Source organism: Cupressus sempervirens, chromosome 10, assembly GCF_028749045.1.
Source record: "Cupressus sempervirens isolate cs-2001-9-10 chromosome 10, ASM2874904v1, whole genome shotgun sequence".
Classification (NCBI taxonomy): Eukaryota; Viridiplantae; Streptophyta; class Pinopsida; order Cupressales; family Cupressaceae; genus Cupressus; species Cupressus sempervirens.
The window spans coordinates 579,882,529-579,905,766 of record NC_143127.1 but is presented as its reverse complement, the minus strand read 5'-3'; the positions used below and the strand labels follow the sequence as shown (position 1 = coordinate 579,905,766).

Sequence of the window (23,238 nt, the reverse complement as noted above, 5' to 3'; positions counted from 1 at the left end):
TGTCATGAAAAACTGGATTCATCGAAAGCTTGATGGAACTTTGATTATCACAATGAATAATCGTAGGATTCATGGCTTGCCCAAATAATCCCACAAGTAACTTTCTAAGCCAAACTGCTTCCCGAGAGGCCATCGCTGCTGCAATGTATTCAGCTTCTATGGAACTTTGTGTTACTGAAGACTGTTTTCTGCATATCCAAAATATCATAGCTGATCCTAAACTAAAACAGCATCCTAAAGTACTTTTTCTATCTTTAACACTTCCACCCCAATCTGAGTCAATGAATCCATATAAATCTAAATCAACTTTCTCATATTTGAGCCCAAGATTAAGAGTGCCTTGTAAGTATCTCATAATGTGTTTGACTGCAACTAGGTGGATCTCCTTTGGCTCACACATAAACTGACTTAAGGCACAGCATAGCAAATATCAGGTCTTCTATTTACCAAGTACATTAGGGACCCAATCATCTTTTTGTAGAGAGTATAATATATGGAAGGTGATTCAGCTACTGCTTCTTTTAGTTTATGTAGATTAGTCTCCATTGGAGAAGACATAGACTTGCAATTCCACATTCCAAAACTCTTCAAAATATCTAATGTATACTTCCCTTGATTAAGTATAATGTTGTCAAAATTCTGTTGTACTTCCAGTCCTAGGAAGTAATGAAGGAGTTCTCTTCAAAATATCTAATGTATACTTCCCTTGATTAAGTATAATGTTGTCAGAATTTTGCCATACTTCCAGTCCTAGGAAGTAATGAAGGAGTCCCAAGTCTTTCATCTCGAATTCTCTAATTAGGTCTTTCTTGCATTGATCTATGACATGATCATCACCTGCTATTAGTAAATCATCGACATACAGTACAAGAATTACCATATCATCTTTATCCCTTTTATAATATAGATTTGGATGGGCTTCATTTTTGAAGAATCCTAAGCTAGTGAGATACTTATCAATTTTTTCAAACCAAGCCCTTGGAGCCTGTTTAAGCCCATAGAGAACTTTCTTGAGCCTCCAAACAAAAATGTTAGGATCATAAGTTTTTAGTTAAGATTTTAAATTCTTTAAATCTCTTTAGGATTTGTTCTGATTCTTTGCATTTTAAAAAGTAAATCCAAGTTTTCCTAGAGAAGTCATCTATGAACAGAATATAGTACCAAAATCCTCCAAGAGAAGGAACAGACATAGGTCCACATAAATCTGAGTGGATTAATTCCAAAACATTGTTAGTTTTTCTAGTGTTATCATGAAATGGACTTTTGATGTCCTTACTCAGAGCGCATCCTTTGCATATGCTTGAGTGATCTTTATTCAGTTTAGGTAAACCAGTAACCATCTTCTCCATAGTCAATAAAGTTTTGAAATTTAGATGTCCTAACCTTCTGTGTCATATTTCATTTATATCCACAGCTTCATGAATTAAGGCTTGAATAGGTTGACTGGGTTCTGAGTCTAATTCATACAAATACCCTTTTCTCTAACCAATCAATTTTGCTTTCTTAATTAAGGAGTTTTTAGCCCATGTTATGACTTTACCATCCATGAATGCAACATTATGTCCATCATCTTCAAGTGTCGTAACCGAGATTAGATTCTTTTTATTTTTGGTACATAGAGTACTCCTTTAAAAAGTAGAGAACTACCTGACTTTAGTTTCAAGGTGCAATTTCCAATTCCTTTGACGGAATGTGTTGAACTATCACCGATGGTGACTTCACCATTAACTTTTTCTGACATAGAGTCTAGTGCTTCTTTGTATCCTATAATATGTCGAAAAGATCAACTACCAATCACCCATGCTTTATTTGAGACTTCATTTGATAGTGTCAAATACAATACACGATTCTCAAGATCATAATTATCTTCGTCCTTAGTGATGTTTGTACAGTTTACTTGTTGTTTAGAATTCTCAGGGCAATTTGATTTGTAGTGTCCAAAATTTTCACATCTGAAACATTTTATTTTGGATAGATCTTTCTTAGGTTTGTCATTTTTTTTATTACCCTTTTTCTTCTTGAAATGCTTCTTTTTACCTTTATAGGAATTAGTATTAAGAATATGAAGTTCTTCATCTTTTGTTTTTAGTTTTCCTCCTTTCTTAAGTTTTCTGGATTCTTCCTGAAGGCAATCTCCTTTAAGTCTATTGAAGTCAAGAAGTTTGTCTCTGGCACTTACTCTTTGTGCGAATGTTTCCCGTGAATCTGGTAATCAGTTTATAGCCATTAGTGTTAGTTTCGTGTCACCAATGATGGTTCCTATACTTGCAAGTTCATCTCTTAGACTGGCAGCCCTTAGGAAGAAAGAATTCATCGATTCTCCTTTCTTTATTTGTATGTGATTTAGTTTCCTTTTTAATGCGATAACTCTAGTTGCATTGTTGACCTCATATGCATTTAGTAATGCATTCATCATATCAAATGTTGTCTGATGTTTTGTTAGCATAGTTACAATATCATTTTTCACTCCATCTAATATGATCTAAATGGTTTTTCTATTTCCTTTACTCCTGATAGTTTTATAAGGTTCAACATTAGGTTGTTTGGATGCTAAATCAACAAATTGTTTTACATCATTTTCTTCAAGAATCATCATGATTCTAAATTTCCAAGCATCAAAGTGTTCTTTCCCATCATACTTGTCCTCGGGTCTAATTGTGTATGCCATTGAAGATAGGAGAATGATGCTAGATATATATCAAGTCTGATTAATTAATTTGCAAAGCCTAGGTTCAACTACCAGAGCTCTGATACCATGTAAAGTTTCTAAAAATTTTGTTATTATCAAACTTTGATAATACCCTTAGTGTTGTTGTAGATGATCTTCTTATTCTTCTGAATGTAGGAGAAGTTATCAGAATTTAAATGTTGTTCTGAATTTGTTTTATCTCTACAATAAATTCATACAGGCAGTATTGCTTGAAGGAGCAGACTTATGTTATTTGTGTGTCCTCAAACTACAATAACACCCACCTATTATACCATGACCAACGGGCATGTCCCTCAAAGGGACATGACCCTCTCTAGGTTGGCCCATACTACACTTACAGAAATCAGCGTCCAAATAGAGATAATACAAATATTAACTAACATAACTATTTAGTTATAATTAGTACAAACATGAATATTTCCCAAGGATCACTGCTCGTCCTTTTGCCAAGTGTAAAATATATAATGCTTTATATGGTATGCAAGGGGAGAAGATTAAGGTGCGGTCTGCACTCTCAAACCAATATGATATCACTGTTATAAATTTAACATAATATACATATTATATATTATATAGATAGATAGATATATATTTGGTAATTTTATTATCAATAATAATAATGCTCCATGATAATAATAATGAAGGATAAATATTAAATGTTCAAGGTCGATAGGACATTCAAACATTTGATTTCATCGATTGGAATCATCCAACCGAAGCTACAATTAGTAACACTCCCTCTTAACTAGGGAGGATGATCTCTATTCAAATAAACAACACAGTGCACTATTGTTACCTTACGGTAACATCAGGAATATCTTTTCTGGGTATGTGCACTCACATCCATGGATATGCCTAAGAATATCAACCATACGATATTCACCATACTCATCTTTTATAGGCATGTGCACTGACATCACGTCCCATGATGTCTACCAAAGAAGATGTTCGTTCATGGCATATCCATGGATGTTACATCTCATAAAATCAACCATGACATATCTCAATAATATAACTCATTGTAGTTGCACACTACTCAATTAATATTATGTAAGAGATATGAACACCAAAGCAATAGACCATCCATATGCATCAAATCAAAAAACACCTCCATATGAGCATTTTTTAAACAATTTGAGTACATCCTCTATGCTCTCACATGTCATTACAAGGGTTTCTAAAACCTTTCATTTGTGAAGCAAACACACTCTCAGATTGTATGAGAGACACCTCCCCTTTGAATCTCTTCATAAACAATGAGAAATCCTTCCAAAGTGGTCTTCTTCATAGCAAACTGAATAGTCTTTAATCATGATCGTTGTCTATATGATTATATTCACCAAAGTATATAGTTTGCCAACTATATCATTTAAATCATGGATTCTCTTTGATCACTATAAATTCTTCCAAAGATAGAGTGAGTCACAAATTAGTGATCTCTTATTTTGTTAACTAAAAAGGAGTTGAGATAGGACTTGTCGAAAGCTAAAGCCTTATTACTGCACACATGAGTAGATCAAGAGGGAATGACAAAAGTTATTTGTGCTAAGGATATCAAACCAGAAAGATGATCCTTTAGGAAGGATTTTCATATAACTACAATCTTTCAAAAGGTAGAGTCGTGATAATTACAACGCATAAACAATGAGCTCTTCTACTTTGCAAGGGTTTTTGCAACAATTACACCAAAATACATGACAAAGGTGCAAATATTTAATACATTGCCCAACTTCAATTATGCCTACCCTTGATTTCAAATTGATAGCTCAAAACATCAAAGGATCAATAGGGCCCATAAAATAAGGATTCAAACCAAGTCCTCTCAAGCATATGAGATATATCATGCCATCTTATTCAGACAATGGATGCAATCCAAACATAACTAAGAGTTTCCAATAAGATTCATTATGCCAGTAGATTGATTGATTCTCTTCGAACTTCTACAATTATGGTGGTCACAACTATCTTCAATCTCGCCACCATTTTGTGAAGTGCTTCGAAATTATACTGATTCTTTCAAACAATCTCTTCTTAGTAGTGCACTTGACACACTAATTGTCATTTTTCTTTATAAGGAATCGAGTCTCAAAATATTGGTATCTTCTATAATTCCTTTGGTATATATCAGACATTTGATATGCCCATTCACTCCCACAACTTTCAAATATACAAAAACATAAATAAGTGTAAATTGCTTCAACCAAATTTGGTTGCAATTCTTGGTTCTTTAACCAATCAAACTGAATGATATGTATTACTACCTCTTAATTCATTCATACAAGAGACATTTTAAATAATTTAAAAAGTGAATAGAAGTTGACAAATGTTACTCATGACTATGTACACCTTCCAGTCAGCAATAACAGATTGAACCTTGATTCATATCTGACATATGTTGCCAAACTGACATTCATTTTCTTGTTGTATGGGTCCTACTATTGCTTATTTGGGCCTTTGCTGGGAAAACTTTGCCTCGCCTTCACTGGGCAACATCCGAGATTTTACAAATGCTTCTAGTAACACTATTAGATAAATGGAAGAATATTAAACTTCACATGTTTGTTGCTACTTGCACATTTGATCTTCATTATTCATTATCATTCGACATATTCACTCATATGATAGATAACCTTCGGCAGGGAAGTTATCTTCTATAGTTTGTCACACATCACCATCAATGATTGTCAAGGCTTTCTGCCGACCAACATGTGTTCCTTCGTACGCTTAATTCTGTGTTTATTAACTGGGATTAGATATTCAACCTTTACATTTCAATAGCTATCAACACTAGAAACCCGTGTTTAGGCATGGTACATGATTGCTTACCATATTATGCTTCTGGACTTCAAATATGTTCTCCGTTCTTAATTTGTTTATTTAGCAAGTGTTATAGCCATTGCGGTGAGCTTCATACTTCCTAATATAGGGGAGATGGAATTGACATAGGAAGTATTGTGTTATAGAGGGAATCAAGGTGCCAACACATTAAAGGCATCCCCTGCGTCATGGCACTTGATAACTCCTGAACAACAATCTTTGTGGAGGTGTGTAAACTGATACAATGCCAATTCATTGAGAAGCAATAATCCTATATTAAATCTTTGTCGATTCATTTGGATGTCTATAGATCAAACCAGCAATCTTAATCAAAAGCCTCTTCAATTCCACTTTGTATTGCTCGGCACCATCTTTACTGTCTCACATGATCTACAATATGAACTCTAGAAATCCCATAGGCCAAAAAGTCCCTTCAAACTCCCATCTTATTGTCATTTAATTCTGCATAAGTGAGAAGTTCTTAACGATGGCGAAAGGATTATCTTGTCTCAGTTCTCAGACAATACTATAAAATTCATGAGATTTTCCAACCTCAATACCAAAGAAACACGAAGAGGAGAGGCTTTTACGGCTGCAATTTCTACGGCAAGGAGTCAATACAAGACACGTAAGTTTTTGCAGGTCACACAAAATGGTCCCTTATGATCACCAGACCCTGAAATATTTCTAAGACTTTTCAAGCCTGGTAGGGAACCTGCTCTGATACGATATTAACTTTAACCAGATTTATATATTGTCGAATTTTAATGTTGCTAAAATATGTTATATTTGACTGCTGTAAATTTACTTTGCACTTATTGATTTCTGTACATTTCAAGTTATTCTTTCAATGTATATGTATATGATATAAAGAGACATGTCTCTTGTTAATATCTTAACTCATATTAGTTATTGTTTTAACATATATCACAAATGATATTTGCTCAATGTATTATCATGGCTATAATATATGACAATAATTTATATATATAAATAATATATATGTATAATATATCTCATATACACATATATATATAATATGCATATATCTCATATACACATATATATATATGATATGCATACATATAGATAATATATATGTATAAAATATCTCACATAATATACATATATAGGTATAGATATAGATACACATCTACTTAGTAATTTTATTATCAATAATAACAATGCTCCATGATAATAATAGTGAAGGATAGATATCAAATGTTTAAGGACAATAGGTCATTCAAACATTTGAATTCATTGATTGGAATCATCCGATCGAACCTACAATCATTAACATTTTCCACAAATGGGTGTAGTCATTCTACATGTCATGTCCAGTGACTCTGTGATGTTATCATATTGAGAGATTTCATGATAAACTCTATTTCACAAATAGGTGTAGCCATAGTTTGAAAACTATCACTCGGCAAAAACTCGCCAAGCCCCAAGAAAAAAAAATTGGGGAAAAATTCAACAAGTTTTTAAAAAAAAACATGAGAAAAACTCGGGAACCTAAAAAATAACTTAAATTTAATTAAAAGTGCATTTTAAAAATAAAATCAATAAGATGCATCCAATGAGTTAATTAATGAGAACACAGAAGAAACACGCAGAGTTTAGATATGTATAAATGCAAAGTGGGTACAAAATCAGATTCTCATGCAGAATGCTGATGGCGGGAAGCAAACTAGTATATAGTTTCTATAAAATTACAACTAAATGCATCAATGTAGTTAGTTTCTATAAAACTAGAAGTAAATACATTATAGTAAATAGTTTCTTTAAAATTAGAAGTAAATAAATCATAGCAAAATAGTCTGAGCATGAGCAATTTTGGCCTACTAGAAAGTAATGCTTGTCTTGGGTGTGAGCAAGTGGTTGAGCTAAGTATGTCAGGACTCAAGAATATAGAATTGAAACCAAATGATTTGTAAAAAAATGAGTTAGAATCATTAGAAAAATCATTGTTCCAGCTTCAATCAGACCTCAAATAGCTAGGGCAGGTTGTGGCGGATAACACTACTGAAGGCATGCTAAATCCTGAAATTTGGCTAAGTGTGGAAATTTTTTGAAAACCCTCAATATCTAGAATCTACATTTAACTCCTATGAAGCTGAAACCTATCTCAAACATCCTGACAATATTTGTACAAACCCTCCTGCCCCTAAGCTACAAAAATGACTTAACAATGCTGCAAATGCAAACTGGTATAAAAGATGACATTTTTGGGCATTTGACATCTGATTTCGCTGCACGAGTGAGTGTTTTACCAAAACTCAGCAAGTGTTGCCCCTACCGAGTTGCAAGGAAAATAGGCAAGTTTTCCATCTATGGGTGTAGCCATTGCGAGTGTCATGTTGAGAGACTCCATGATAGGGATATCAAGAAAAATACCTCTCTAACAAAGAGGGAGTGTTGATGTTATACTGTTGGGAGCTATCTTTCTTTCCTAAATTTGAAATATATAAATAATCTGTTTTTTATTAAACTCAACAAAGGATCCTCACTTTGAAGGGACGAGACATTGAAGAGTCAAGACAATGAAGGGTCTTCACTTTGTAAGTGCAAGACAATGAGGAGTAGGGGCAATTTTATATATATATATATATAAAGATTGATATTCCTCGTTTTATTGTGATCTAGATGTAGAAGAACTCAAGCTTCTCGTTCAATAATCTTTGTTGAGTGATTGTATCAAATGGATATTTCATTTATGGTCTGAAGAAGAGTGATGATCATTGCTTCAGTTTTGGCCTAGTTTTGGGCATTGTAAAACAGTCTTCTGCTCTTTCATTAATATATAAGTGATATATTTGTGGCTGGGTTTTCTCACTCATGTTGGAGGGTTTTACCTGGATAATTTGTTGTGTCTTTTGTTCATTTGTTGTGTTTGCTGTTTATCTTCATTTCTGATATGAATCTTCAACAAAGCTGAACCTTAAAGTTAAAAGATTATAACTAGCCATGGAAAGCAAAATTCTCACAAAACATTGCAATTATAGAAACAAAACTCGGACTCAAGCCAGATTCAGCAAGTCTAAACCAACTTATTAAATATTTCTGCAATACTAACCTTCCTATATACCCGACTAAAGAACATTATATTTGAATGGGCATGTCTCTTGCCTAAGTCGGCCCAATGTGCCTCTTCCATAAATCGGCAACTTACATGATTGGTTATCATTTAATTACTAACTAAAACATAGTGTATTAAATTAGTTTTAATAGCATATAACCTTCTAGGAAGTCGCCGTCTCACGAGAGGAAAGATACAATAAAGTCATATGTAGTATATAGGATAAGAAGGTCAAGTGTGGTCTGCACTTTCAAACCTATATGTTATCTTGGTTATATACTTAACACTCCCTCTTAGCCTGATAATCATACAGAGAGATATCATATCTAGCAACATCAATACAGATGAATAAGCAAGAATTGATACTCTATATTTGTCTGAATCTTCTTAGTATGTTGTATCATAGAACACATGATACAGTGTCATATTACTAAACCTGTGATATGACAAATCACTGCTACTAGTGATAATTTATAGGATAAATCTGAAGAGTAATTTAATTTCTTCATTTATCCAAGTTGTGAATCATAGAACCTGGTATTTCTATATTTCAACATGATCCTGAGTTTAAAATCTACCAGAAGGTCTAGCCCTCCCTTATACCTAACTCAAGGGGCATGTTCATTGAATTAATTTCTTCATTTATCCAAGTTGTGAATCATAGAACCTGGTATTTCTATATTTCAACATGATCCTGAGTTTAAGATCTACCATGTTCATTGAATGGACATGTCTCTCTCTAGGTTGGCCTACTTAACAACATAATTGTTTTCTCAAGATTGGTGCCCTTCCGAGAGTTACTAATGGCTAGTAACTAACTAACCACATTAGTAAATAAGAAGGCTTATAAAAGCCACAAGGAAAATGTCGATCGGTCTAGAGGGGACAATATGTTCTGGTGACCAATACTTAAGGGAACTCATGCATCCAAATCAAGCTGATCTGAAAATCAAAACATTTGTCTTGTCAAAGTTACAAGGAATTAACACTCCCTCTTAACTTGATAAGATAAGTGATAGAAACATATCTAGCAACATCAATAGAGATGACTAAGCATAGATATACACTCTATACCTTTTTGAATTTCAAGCATGATGTATCATTAGACAAATGATACCTAAAAACACATCATATTACAAATCTAGTAATATAAGTTATCACCGGACCTTGTAATCAAATCACTAAGCATCATTCATAATACAAACTATCAAATCACCTAGGCTTGTAACATAGAGTGTTTGATAAGGCTTATGATATGAAGTATTATCCAAACTTGTGATAACAGTATTGCATAGAATGCAATACTTAGGATAAAGACTAGAGAATAATTAAATTCTGCCTTTACCCAAGTTGTGACGTCTGGAGTTTTAAAAAATATCACTGTCACAACATGATCTTGATTTCGTCCAAGATCTAGATTCTACCAGCAATCCATTACTAGAATGCCTTACACAAGATAAAATCCGGAGAATAATTAAATTCTTCCTTTATCCAAGTTGTGACTCATAGGCACACAACATGATCCTAAATTAAGATCTACTAGTACACTGGATAAAATCCGAAGAATAATTAAATTCTTCCTTTATCAAAGTTGTGATTCATAGACATAGAAATGCCCCCATCGCAACATGATCTTAAATTCATCCAAATTTACCAATAGTTCTCTACTAGTCAGAACATTATCTCAGAGATCGTCACCTCTTATAATGTCTTTATAGAGCGTCACCTCTTAAATAACAAACACAAATGGTGAAGCCCCATAACAGTCAATATCCTGACAATAATATAAATTATCATAAAAACAATTCAATCATACCTGAATCTTTCCTGAGATGATCAATCTCAAAGAGGTTTGATAAGAATACCTACTTTCTAATTTCTAGTACTTAAGGATAAAGTCTAGAGAATAATAAAATTCTCTCTTTATCCAAGTTGTGATTCATAGACATCAAAATGTCTCTTTCATAACACAATCTTGAATCTATTCAAGATTTGCCAGTAGTCCTCTACTAATTTAAAACACCATAAGATCATTTGCTATTACTACAAATTCATACTGGAGGATTGTTTTCTATTACTAAAAACTGATGCTGCAAGATTGTTTGCTGAGAAATGCTTCCACACCACGATGTTTATAAAGGTAGGCCCATCAGATGGTTGCTCACTTTAGATTTTCCAAACTCTTACTAGATATCAAATCTTCCGAGCTCCTTATTCAAGGTTGCCTTGATGAGATGCCAGACTCCCTCTGAATCCAAAATTTTGTCCTACAAGAACATTCTTCAGAAAAAAAAATCAACGCATGTACTCTTCTTATAAAAAATACAAATGAAAGATATTATAGACATAAGGTAAAAGAAGAGCTCAAGTACAATAGATACTTATCTTTCCATCATAACCTTGATGAAAGCTTTTGTATTTTATGAGTATACACCATCTTGACATGGTACACTAAGTCTGAGTTTGTAAGACCTAGATCCTGGGGAGTCAACTCGATCTTCTAGGTACTCTCTCTGACATATAACCTTCTTATAAGATGACACTTATGATTCTCTGCTAGACAAATTCTTTATTATTTGGGAATCAATAAAGCATGGTCTACTCCCTTGAGTCAAGATTTACCATTGCAGATCATTTAGCTTCTCCTTTTGTCAGGAAGGCATACCATGCTAATATCCATGATCTTAGTGTCACAAAATGATGTCACTTTATTCCCTCCTTTCTAAGAGAAGCATAATCTGAATAGTCATAAGATTATATAGAATGCATCTTTTCTAAGTCCACAATCATTAACACTCCGTTTTGGACTTGAGGGAAGATTAGAAATGTCTTGAGTAAAATGTTCTGTAGTCTCATGATGTAATCTTTATCCATGTGCATCTCATCAGTGATTCTATCCACGAGTTATCTTCAATGATGAACTCCCTCTCAAACAAAATAATCGAGTTTGTCTAAGATGATAGAATCATTGGTTCTTATTCCAAGGTTCCCTTTTATAGTGGATCAAACTTATTCTGAATGGAAGTTTCCTTTCAGTGGAGCGGCATTCGGCTTACTTGTTGTAAATTCTCCAAATGTCTCCATATCTTATGATTAAAAAATAGACTCTCTCTGATTCTGAGTCTTGATAGGTGCCAAGAAAGCTTTCTAACTTGATGCCATCTCCCCTTCTAGAAGAACACGTAAGCAATTACCAGGAACTGACAAACAATTCCATATACTACTGATCACAGAATGGAATTCATCAATCAACCCGGTACATCATACCACTTATCTTCAATCATCCTCTTAATCTGGTTATGTTTTGTTGGTTTTGCTATTTACTTTTGAAAACTTTTCACCATTTCATCTAAGACCCATGGAACAGATCTTCATACGGAAGTTAAGCAGTTTTGAATTAATTTATGAATTAATAGAGGTTTGCATCCTCATATCTTGGCCGCTAACTGATTTTGCTCCTCATAAGAAAGTCTCTGTTCACAGAGTAATCATTAGGATTGTCATTATTTCCAGTCACCATAGCAGACAATGTTCGCCATCCAAATTTCTGCAATCATCCTTTCATACTCGATGATGCTTATCATAAGCTCATGTATTTCATAGGATGACCACCTAATATGAAGTTGATTTTTTTTTTTTTTTACCTTAATTTTCCTCATCTTATTTATTGATACTTTTTGGATGAAAACAAATCGCATGGATTTTGAGAAGCAAAGTCAGTGGTCATTGCACCATAGAATGGTCTCCAAACAATTACCGGTTATCTAAGAGCATTTGGGAACAAGTAATAATCATACTTCTTCAATATGATTTAGTTTTTCCCGCTAACTCAGCCTATACTTCTTCCTTAAGCATTAATTATATATCTTTTCATAGTGAACTGTGGCTAATCAATTTCTTCTAATTACTATTTTTCGGTGATCACTAAAGATCTATATCTGAAGTATTCCTCTTGTCTGTGCTCAGCGATTATCCTTATATTTTTCTACGTAGCCAATCTGCCAGAGATTATTCTATCCTCCTTTTCATTGCTAGTTACATACATACATATACATACATACATATATATATATATATATATATATATATATATATATATATATATTTGCAATAAAATAAGGGTCTGGAATGTCGAGGAACTCAGTTCATATATAGATTTTGGTGATATATTCCCGATTCTACATTTGTTCTAATTTGTCTGGAGTCATTGCCTTAATTTGTATGCATCTCTGCACTAGACATTTAATAGATTGAAGTGCTTCTCCAATGATTTCATGAGGAAGAAACACTCCCACCGCTATCCCACTTTCCATGTCTTCATGAAACTGGTTGAATCCACATCTCATTTCCATGGAGGCCACTCTACAGTATGACAGTATGCTCCATAATTTAGCTCCCATGTACACCTCAAGCATCTGCCATGCTTTTCGCAGCGGAACCAAAACTCTCGTGGACTCTATATAAGCATAATGTTGCTCTTCTGCCATGTCAAGGTACCCTTCACACAAGAAAAATCCTTTTCGCAGTGTTCTCACAGACAATAGTAGAATGATCATATGAGGAGTTGAGAGTTGTATCCGGACTTATCTCCTACAATTTGCCCGAGTTAAGTGCCGCCAAATCTTTCTCCCGTAAATTGGCAAAATGTGAGGCTATTGCATTGTGCAGTGCTCTGTAATATGAATCTTCAAAATGCCATTTGACAGCTCTTGATGCACTTTTCATCAATTTATTCTTTTGTGCATGAGCAGTATCTCTGACTGTAATGTCTATGCCATTTCTGACATCTTCAACTATAATGATATCCCTGATCCATTTGTGGCTGGTCCTAAGTTCAACATTGCTCCTTGCATGTCCATGGCTTTTGTCTGCATGGATTTTGATTGCTCTATACAAAAACTATGAATGAACGATGTCCTCAACATTTGCCACTTATTTAATATGTCCATAATCCCAGATATCTTCCTTTAAGCGGTAAAGCTTTTCTCAAAGGTACTCGGCCCTAATACCATATTAAATATTTCTGCAATACTAACCTTCCTATATACCCGACTAAAGAACATTATATTTGAATGGGCATGTCTCTTGCCTAAGTCGGCCCAATGTGCCTCTTCCATAGATCGGCAACTTACATGATTGGTTATCATTTAATTACTAACACATAGTGTATTAAATTAGTTTTAATAGTATATAGCCTTCTAGAAAGTCGCCGTCTCACAAGAGGAAAGATACAATAAAGTCATATGTACTATATAGGATAAGAAGATCAAGGGTGGTCTGCACTTTCAGACCTGTATGTTATCTTGGTTATATACTTAACAGGACTCAGATATGTTATCTTGGTATGTTATCTTGGTTATATACTCAGGACTCATCAAAAACATGACAAGACTCAGCAGGACAGGGCAAAACCAGCTTTTGAGGGAGTTTTGCCTTGAGGAAGTCTCAGACCACTAGGACTCAGCCAGGGTCACTCGGACTCTGAACTCACCAAGACTCGGCCAGTCCTGGTTAGTCCAGAAACTATGATTGGAATGCATATACCCATACTATACTATCACTATGAAGCTTTATTGGTGAAAATGCCCCATATAATTATCAAAAGCTTCACCTTGGTCCGTTGTTTGCACTGACTGTTCTGGTCAACAAAAAAATGAAATTCTATGAAATCATGGTTAATTTCATTGATGTTGCTTTCCCATCTTAAAAAATATATTATTTAACAGAAGTACACAGAGAAAAAAAATCTCTTTATATGAAGATTTTCAAGAATGCTAAATATGTTGAATGAAAAATAAAATGATATCTTCTTCAAACTTCAACAGATTTTCATTAAATAAGTAGCAAAAACATAGAGGCTAAACCCTGATATCTTAAAACGCAGAGGATGATGGCATACAATTGCAGTAGGGCAATATTGCAACTTTTCTTGCTCAAAAACATGTACTAATTTTAGTACATTTGGAAGTAACCATTCGTGTAAGATCCTAAGCAGTGATACACAATTAAGAAAATAATCTAGACTACTTTGTAATAAAAGAAGTAACAATTTACAACATCGTATAATTACACTATACCTCTATGGGAAAGAGATGCCAGGAATAAATAAATCAGAACCTGAACCTGTTCCATTCTCATGATTTTCCTGTAGCCACTGTTAAATGTGTGTTCCAGACAAAGTTGTGGCCGCCAGGCCATGTCACAAAGGGAAGATATTACTAACTTCAGAAGCATTACCAGAGATGCACAACTAACGTCCCTTCTGCTTCGAGCTGACTTTAACCACCTACAGGTCACTAAGACATTGAGTGACCATACATCTTGCCATGAAGATTACTTCCCCTCTGTGTTATTTGTGATCTAATAAAGATTCCAAACCGTGAAATTTAAGACTGTAACGCAGTAATTTTGAAGTGGTCTTCTGCAAATGATCAATAATCAACTCATCATACTCCGCCACAATAGACTCTGTGATGTATTTTTCATTTCTGAGATTCCTGAATACTTTGCGAACTTCCTCTACATTCCCGTGTCTACAAAGCCCATTAATGACTGCACAAAATATGACATCTTCGGGAGGAATTGATTCCTGCATCATTTCAGTAAAAACCTCTAATACATGTTCTGCCTTCCCCGACTGACAAGCATGGAGAATTGTTAGAGTATACTTGAAGATTCGAGGTCCACTTGTAACAGATCCTAGACAGTCTCGCACAAGCAAAAGGGCTGCATCAATCTCACCAACCTTGCAAAGACTACTGACTAGAGAAGTGTACACTGTAACATTAGGTACCCAAGATCTCTCCTTCATATGGCCAAATAGATTACAGGCCTCTTGTAGTTTTCCAGAAACAACTAGACAAGGGATAACGTAATTATATGTAAACACATCAGGCTCGCACTTTAATTCTTCCATTTCTTCAAAAAGAGCAAGAGCCTTGACAACATCCCCAGCCTTGTGCAAACCATTGATTAGCACATTAAAAATTGAGACACTGTAATATCCTCTTTCCTTCAATTCTTCGAACAGATCAGCTGCTTTTATTACTTTTCCTTCTTTACAAACCATAAAAACAAAGAATTTAACAACGTCCTCCTTGACAGGGCGACCTAACTGGGTCATTTGCTCAAGCAACTTGAACACATCATGAATGCTGTTTGTCTCAGCATAAGCCCAAAATAGAGGCATAAATGTAGAATAATTGTGGCTAACACCATCCTGAATCAGAATTTGCAGGAGCTTGTAAGCCTTGTCAAGTATCTTCTCACCGCAAAAAGCTTCAATTAGTGATTCATATATCGCAAGATCAGCCTTGTATCCAGATTTCACCATCTCCTTCAAAAGATTGTAAGCAAACCCCACCCTCTTGTTTGAAGCATACATTGCTATAAGCGACCCATAGACGGTGCGATCAATAAGGAATCCTCTATCCTTCATTTCTCTAAAAAGAACAAGTGCCCTTTCGTCCTCATTCGCCTTACAGAGTCCTGTGATCAACGTTGTATATGACATAGCATCGGCCTTAACAGAAGCCCGAGCCATTTCCTTCCAAACTCTCCAAGCGCCCTCCAAATTCCCCACGCCAACCAACGACCGAATCATAGCAGTGTACGCAAACACATCGGGCCTGCAACACTTGCTTTTCATCTCATCCAGAAATTCAAAAACCCTGTCCAACTTACCCTCCTTACAAAGACCCTTAATCAAAATCATAAAAGTTATGTTCTCAGGCTCTAGCCCATCCTTCTTAAAATCCTCATAAACCCGAAGAGCCAAATCCAGATGATCTGTCCTAACCAGTGCATCGAGAATTCTGTTGTACAAAAAAACGCTAGGCTTAACCTCAAACTTCTTCATCTTCTCAAAAACAAAGTAGACTCTCAAACCCCTACCTGCATCAGCATGCATTCTGATCATTATTTCAAACTGCTTCATACTGGGCTGCTTTCCATGCGCGTACATCAATTCCACGACCTGGTCTGCTGCTTTGTATTGACCAGCCCTATTCAAACAATAAGCAAAAGCATTATAAGCAGAAAAATTGTGCCTAAACCCTTTCTGTCTATGTGCCCAGTGAAAAAATTTGGCAGCCAGTTTAGCATCTGTCATCACCTTCAAGACCTCCGTAACCACATTGGGTGTCACCCGGTGCAATTTTTTTAAATCTTCAAGAATTTCAGGCCCCCATTTTTTATGTTTGTTTAAGCTTTCACATACATAGCGAGCTATGGCGGACAATCCCCGGCCTATTTTAAAATTTATTTCATCGCCAGTTAGCGGAGTGCGATTTAGTTTAGGGTTAAAGGTTTGAGGATCCCAGAGGTCTGTTCGGAAGGGTTTTAGTTCGGGTTTTCTAGGAACTGAATGCGCCCATGGGTTTGATCTCGTGCGGGTGAAGATGCATCCTTTAACGGTAGGCCTCTTTATCGATTGTGTTCTTTGCCCGTGGTATATGTAGTATTTGTTGTGTTGCGGTGTAAAGTTAGGATTTGAAGGTTGTGGAGGTTGTGTGGAAAACACACTGCGAGAATGGTGCTGAAGGAGATCTATGACGACGCCATTGAAGACCCGATGCTGCATTCTTGAAGAGAACAGCAGGGGGTTTCGAAAAATGCAAATGATTTTCCTGTGCTTTGTCATCCTCGTAGCTACAACGCGTCTATTACGTTCGACGGTGTTACCATTTAATATTGTATTTCAGAGTGTTGTCATTGAACCAACGAAATACGGAAGGAAAGGTTCTTGACGTTGATTTACAATGACAAACACCCGCTCCTGTGCTCAGTTCATCTCGAGCAGAATCATCGATCGCAGCCGCTCACTTATGAGTCCGGAAATGCCACTTCGCTGCCAGGTAAAAATGCCGGCGGTTTTACACGGGCAGTGGGATGAATGAATGTTAATGGTACCTCCGACACAGTATGTGAAGGATAAAACGAAAAATCATCTCTTTATTGTGGATTCACAGTTGGAGGAACGAAGGGGGTTTATATAATATGAATTTACTGTTGTTATTAATTTATATTATATATGATATATGAATTTTGAATAGTATTATTTTAAAAAAAACATTGGGGGAGAAGAGTAGGAACATGTGCACACAATATATTAGTGGTGATGTTGGGCCTCAAACTTGTATTGATGGCAATTACATGATAGGTAAAAAGTAGAAAATAAACAAATTCACACAAAAAATAATAGCCTACAAAATGTATCATTGATGGTGAACATATATTTTATATTTTGTGTCCATTTATAAACAAAAAGATGCTTGTCTTGTCTTAAATTCAACATGTCTGACATACTTCCAAGTTCTAACATGCAGCCTAGTGAGTCATTCACAACAAAATCACACTCAAACTGGTTTTAAATAAACCCAAAGCCAAAAGATCACGTGTCAAATAGTTAGATGTACATGAGGCTCGCCAACTAAGGCTAACCCATAGTAATAACTAAATATTATCAGGTAGACAAGTGCAAACCCAAAAGAAGTTGCATATTGTTGTTAGAATGTAAACAATAAAACCACTATTGCCTACTAAGATGTGACCATCCTAAAACTATTGGCATAGTCATGTAAAATCATTCCAACCATGATGTTGCTTCATTCCACCTCAGTACACACCTTGAAGTCATTTTAGCATTAAACCACTTGCATTCGCTAATAAAAAAAATTGTAAGTTCACAAATTCACATTCAAATGCCATCAAGTCTAATTTTAAAGCAATCGAATGATTTCTTGCAACTAAAGCTAGGAATTCAAAATTCAAATTTAAAAGAGGATGCAAATTAAATACATCACGCCAACATAGCAAACTTGTTTCATACGAGTAGACTTGAAACAAATGTTTATTCCAATTCTTGTTATTCAACATCCATTGAAGAACATGAGGCAAATACAAGACACAAAGCATGAAGAATTCAAGTTTTTTGAATAAGTTATGTTTTTAATATTACATACATACTTTGTGTGTTGTTTTCATTTCATTTTCAATTTTCTATACACGTATTGTCTATTTCACTTTCTATTTTTTATGGTAATAATACTTCCTTCGCGTTTCATTTTATTTAATTTACAACTTTTTATACTTTCAATCCTTTATAATTTATCTATTATCATGGTTGTTGAATTCATTTTCAAGTTAATGTTTCCTTCTTGCTCATTTTTATTTCACATCTTGCATACTTAACCTACTATTATTTGTCTGTTTGGACTCCTTGACATTCATTTCACTTTCATTTTCTTATTGTTCTTCAATTCATTTCCACATATTCAACTCAAATAGATTAATTTGTTATGGTTGATTGAAATAGTAATAAAAAAGCTTTTTAGTTTGAAAATGTGAACTCTTCCCTAAATCTTAACCTATTTGTTTTCATTGGAAACAAAAATCATAGGTGACTACAATCTATAGATCAAAATAGTTGATATATGTTCTCCATCATCAAATTGGTCACGGGTTGTACATATTACACATGTATTACTAGAGGTGGACCTCACAATGTAGAACTTATGTAGATGTTCTCCATAATGAAACATTTTGAACACTATTCAAGTTCAGAATGTGCTAAGAAAGTACCAGAAGTAATAACATGCCACAATAAAAACTTTTGTATTATTTCCTTCGTGTGCATGATCTATTATCTATAACCTTACTGGTTGTTTGACATTCTCATAGTTTGTTTAGTGTTTTTGAAATTGAATTCATTTTCACTCTAGCTTTTATTCTCTTTATAGTACCATTGTTGCTCAATTCATTCCTAAGTATCTTGTTCATTTATATTCCACAATTACATCTTTGCAAATTTAACTTACTATTTTTTGTATTATTTCCCTTATGTTCACTTCATTTTTCAATTCTTTTCACTCTTACTACCTTTTCAACATCTTCATTGTTTGTTTGGATTGCTCAACATTTTAGGAACTATCACTTTTCTATTCTCTTTACATTATCCTTGCTACAGTGCCTTCTTGTTAATTTAAAGCATTATGTTGATGATTATGGACAACTTACAAGGAGACCATGATCCAATCCAAATAATGACATGGACACAACTCAATGTCGACACTAGTAAACAAGATCAATAGTATCAAATTATCAAGAGTAATGAATATGATAGGGATAACTACTACAAGTTTCACCGCATACTGAGTACTCTAAATACTATTGTAGTCTACTCTACAATTGATGCTAATGAAGACATCATAGCATATATTTGTAAATCTTCCCCTACACCCCATAAACCAAATCCCCACACACAATGGGTAGTGGGCATCCTATATCCATGAATTGGAGAGCAACAAGAATGGATTATGGGTTATTATCATCTTATAGACCAATCCTTTTACACTCCATATCCCAATTTTTTCAAGGTTATTCTTGAATCATAGACAACCAACTATCTAAACATTTTATTTTTTGCAAAACTATGGTCCACAACTTAGAGAATGCTCAAAGACTCTTTCATGGAAACAAACTCTTAAAAGTATGATCTCCAACCATATCCCATTTTGGGTTTATACCGAGGTCTCTATTAAAACTCAAATTGCTTTATTTCCTATATGCCTTATCGTGTCTACACTCAAAAAACTATGTGTAAAGAACCCAACCCAATTACACCACCTCATCTAGTTGACCCAAAAGGTTTTGACCATAAATTAGCACTATTGTAATTGTCACATTTCTACAATTGTTCTTGTTTCTCATTCTATATTTTTGTGTACACTTTTACTATTAGGAATTCGTACCTCCTTTATTGAAACATCACTTTCATATTACACTATAATATCCAACAATCAAAAAATGCACATTGGTTTATCATTTAAGCATCACCACTAGAATTGATCCACAAGCTTCAACCTACATAATGGAGAGCTTTTTTTATTCCATTCCATTTTGACATGTTGTAAAGTGTACAGCTTTATTCTTATTTTTAATTCTCATAGCACTTAATTTTTAATTTATCATTGTTTTATTATTAGTATTGACTATAGATGATGAAGTTAGATCATTTGAGGGATTTTGCACAAAAGAAACGAGCATCAACTAGGTTGACCACCCATAAAAGAGGCATCATCTTCCCCCCTCTCATTGTGACAAATCAGTAACTTAATGAAAGCAATATGCAACATGTTTAAACAAACAATGAATGGCATCTAACACTGACATGTGAAGATATTATATAAGTGAGAGCACATAAAGTTACAATTCCATAGAAGTTATGTTCTACATTCCACGTGCAAGGGGTGCTCAATGATATTGAGGAGACTAGCATGTCCATGCAGTATCAAAGAAATGGGACATTTCAATAATCATGATATCAAAATGGTTGGGTGGTCTCACAGAAACCTCCAAGAAAGGTCCCCAAACTATCCTCACCCTTGAAGAAGAAGAGAAAATTGTTGAGTAGTGCTAAGAGATGTTTGTAGTGGTTCATGAGATGGAAATTGTGAACTTGAGGGAACATGTTGCTTATATATATGAGAGAAGAGCCAACCCTTTCAATGATCTTAGTTTATGGAAGTGTAAGAATTTGGTATAGCTCTAATACCATGTAAGAATTTGTCTAAGGGCAAGATTCACCCAAGATCGTAGAACTCGAACACAAGCACAACTGTAGACCAAAAAGGAGTATGATAAATATATCAAAGTATGTCCTCATACATTGCTCTGTATTATATGTGATAAATGTACACACTAGGAGTGCCTGTATATAAAGGCCTCTCATGAAGCACCTAGAATGTCTCTAGAAAGAGTCAACAGATAAGATAAGCATGACAACTAAGCACATGTCTTATCCATCATTCTAGATGAAAGGATAAGAATGACAAGGTGTATCTCAAGTGGAGATGTTGCAGACACCATGTGCTTAATTAGTGTGCTAACTCTTGTGTTGTAGACACCATGTGCATAAAAGAGGTGTGAACTCCTTGTTGTCAACATGACAACACACAAGAGTGCGCATACTCCTAGGTGACCAAATAAATAAATATTGAAATAATACATTAACCTAAGTAAACTTAAGTAAGTGTAAATAGTAAATACTTATTCACACCAACATGAAGTATTGATGATAAATATTTAAGGCCCACCATTGTAAATTGACATTGCAAACAACATAAGGGCTCTACAAAGATACTGTAGTCAATATGAGACTAGTCGTTATATGTGTTTTCTATAAAAATTCGTCAAAAAAAAATACTGCAAATCCATATGGAATTACTCACATGTGGAATAGTGATGAAACATGTATGTAGGCAGGCAGAAATGGGGCTAAGAGGTTTCTTGAGAGAAGAGGAAGTTGGAACATTTCATACATCCTTCCTAAGAATTGTAAATGGATTAACCTTATTTTTTGTGTTAATGATTATGGACTTCTACTTGTTTAGAGGCAAGAATCACATGCTAAATTATATGGTGAAATATGAATTATGTGCTTGCATGATAAACTAACCACATGCATGGATGATGAATGAACTATTCCTTAATTGGTTGCACCACTTTGATTTCTATGTAAAATGAGGTGTTTCACCAACCAACATGTACTTTCTCATGGACGTGGCAACCATTTTGCACTCATAACCAACCAAGAGGTATGCATGCTAGTATTTCTGATAAAAACCTACCCGTGCAGATCAAACTCAAACATGCAAACGCTAGGCAAAAATTAATTTAAATTGATATAAACATGGTCATCTATGTAATGCCTACCCCTACTTGACTTTTTCTGTTGTAGTGTTGAATTCTTTTAGGTTAGTTTTGTGATTTTGTTTTATGATTATTGATACTTATTTACCAGATTTGATTAGATGTCATTTCATACTCAAATTGAATTATGTGATGAGCTACTTATTTATTTCAATTATCTCATGATTGTTCGATGATAGATGTATGTTCATACAGTGAATTCAATTATTTCATGATGTTAGTTAGATGAATGATTTTTATGTGTTTCTATGGATACTTAGCCCATACTTGCATCTGTATGGTGTGCGTGTATGTTTTCTTTATATTTGATGTTTCTAATGTGGTCGAGGAAAGGAGTCATAGTCACCTGCTAGTCAGGATCTACATGATACACCACTTCCTACCATTGCTTGTTTAGTTTAGAATATATGTGTTTGTGCATGTGTGGATTTTTATGCAGATTGCAGGTACCAGGTATTGACTTCCCTGAATTGCCAGGATGAGTGTATCCTATTGTAGTATTTCAATGGTATAAGTGGAGAGATAACTCTTGAGTCCAAATCCTAACCTAAGCCAATTGTTCTAGAAAGTATGACAAGTATTTGAGTTAGTTTCACCTTTCTGAATTCGTCAAGTGATGTGAATTTGTGATTTTTACCCTAGAGTTTGTTTTGGTATTCTGTGCTTTATGATGGATTTTCGTATTTAGTCTTGTCGATCTGTGATGATTTTCTATTTTAATTAAATCAAATTAAAAGATAATTTAATGGAAATTTAGTAAAGAAAATTCAATATTTAATTATATTTAATTAATTGAGAAATTAATAAAATAAAATAATTAAATTTAAAAGATTTTATTAAAGTTCCATTTTTTACGTATTTATATTTATTTAATTTAATGATAATTATTTAGGAGTTTTATTTTATTAATGAAGTCTAAATA

The 23,238-nt window shown here is 34.4% G+C and overlaps 1 protein-coding gene across 1 annotated transcript in view; it reads right to left on the bottom strand.

Annotated features, from left to right (window-relative positions):
• EMB3131 (Pentatricopeptide repeat (PPR-like) superfamily protein) overlaps window positions 1–17,541 on the bottom strand; it is a 79,020-nt gene extending 61,479 nt beyond the window's left edge. The window contains 2 exon segments of the mRNA XM_089804900.1: window positions 14,684–14,966; window positions 14,968–17,541. Coding sequence (XP_089661026.1) covers window positions 14,940–14,966; window positions 14,968–17,247 — 2,307 coding nt within the window. The 5' untranslated portion in view covers window positions 17,248–17,541 and the 3' untranslated portion in view covers window positions 14,684–14,939.
• Window positions 17,542–23,238: the final 5,697 nt, after the last annotated feature.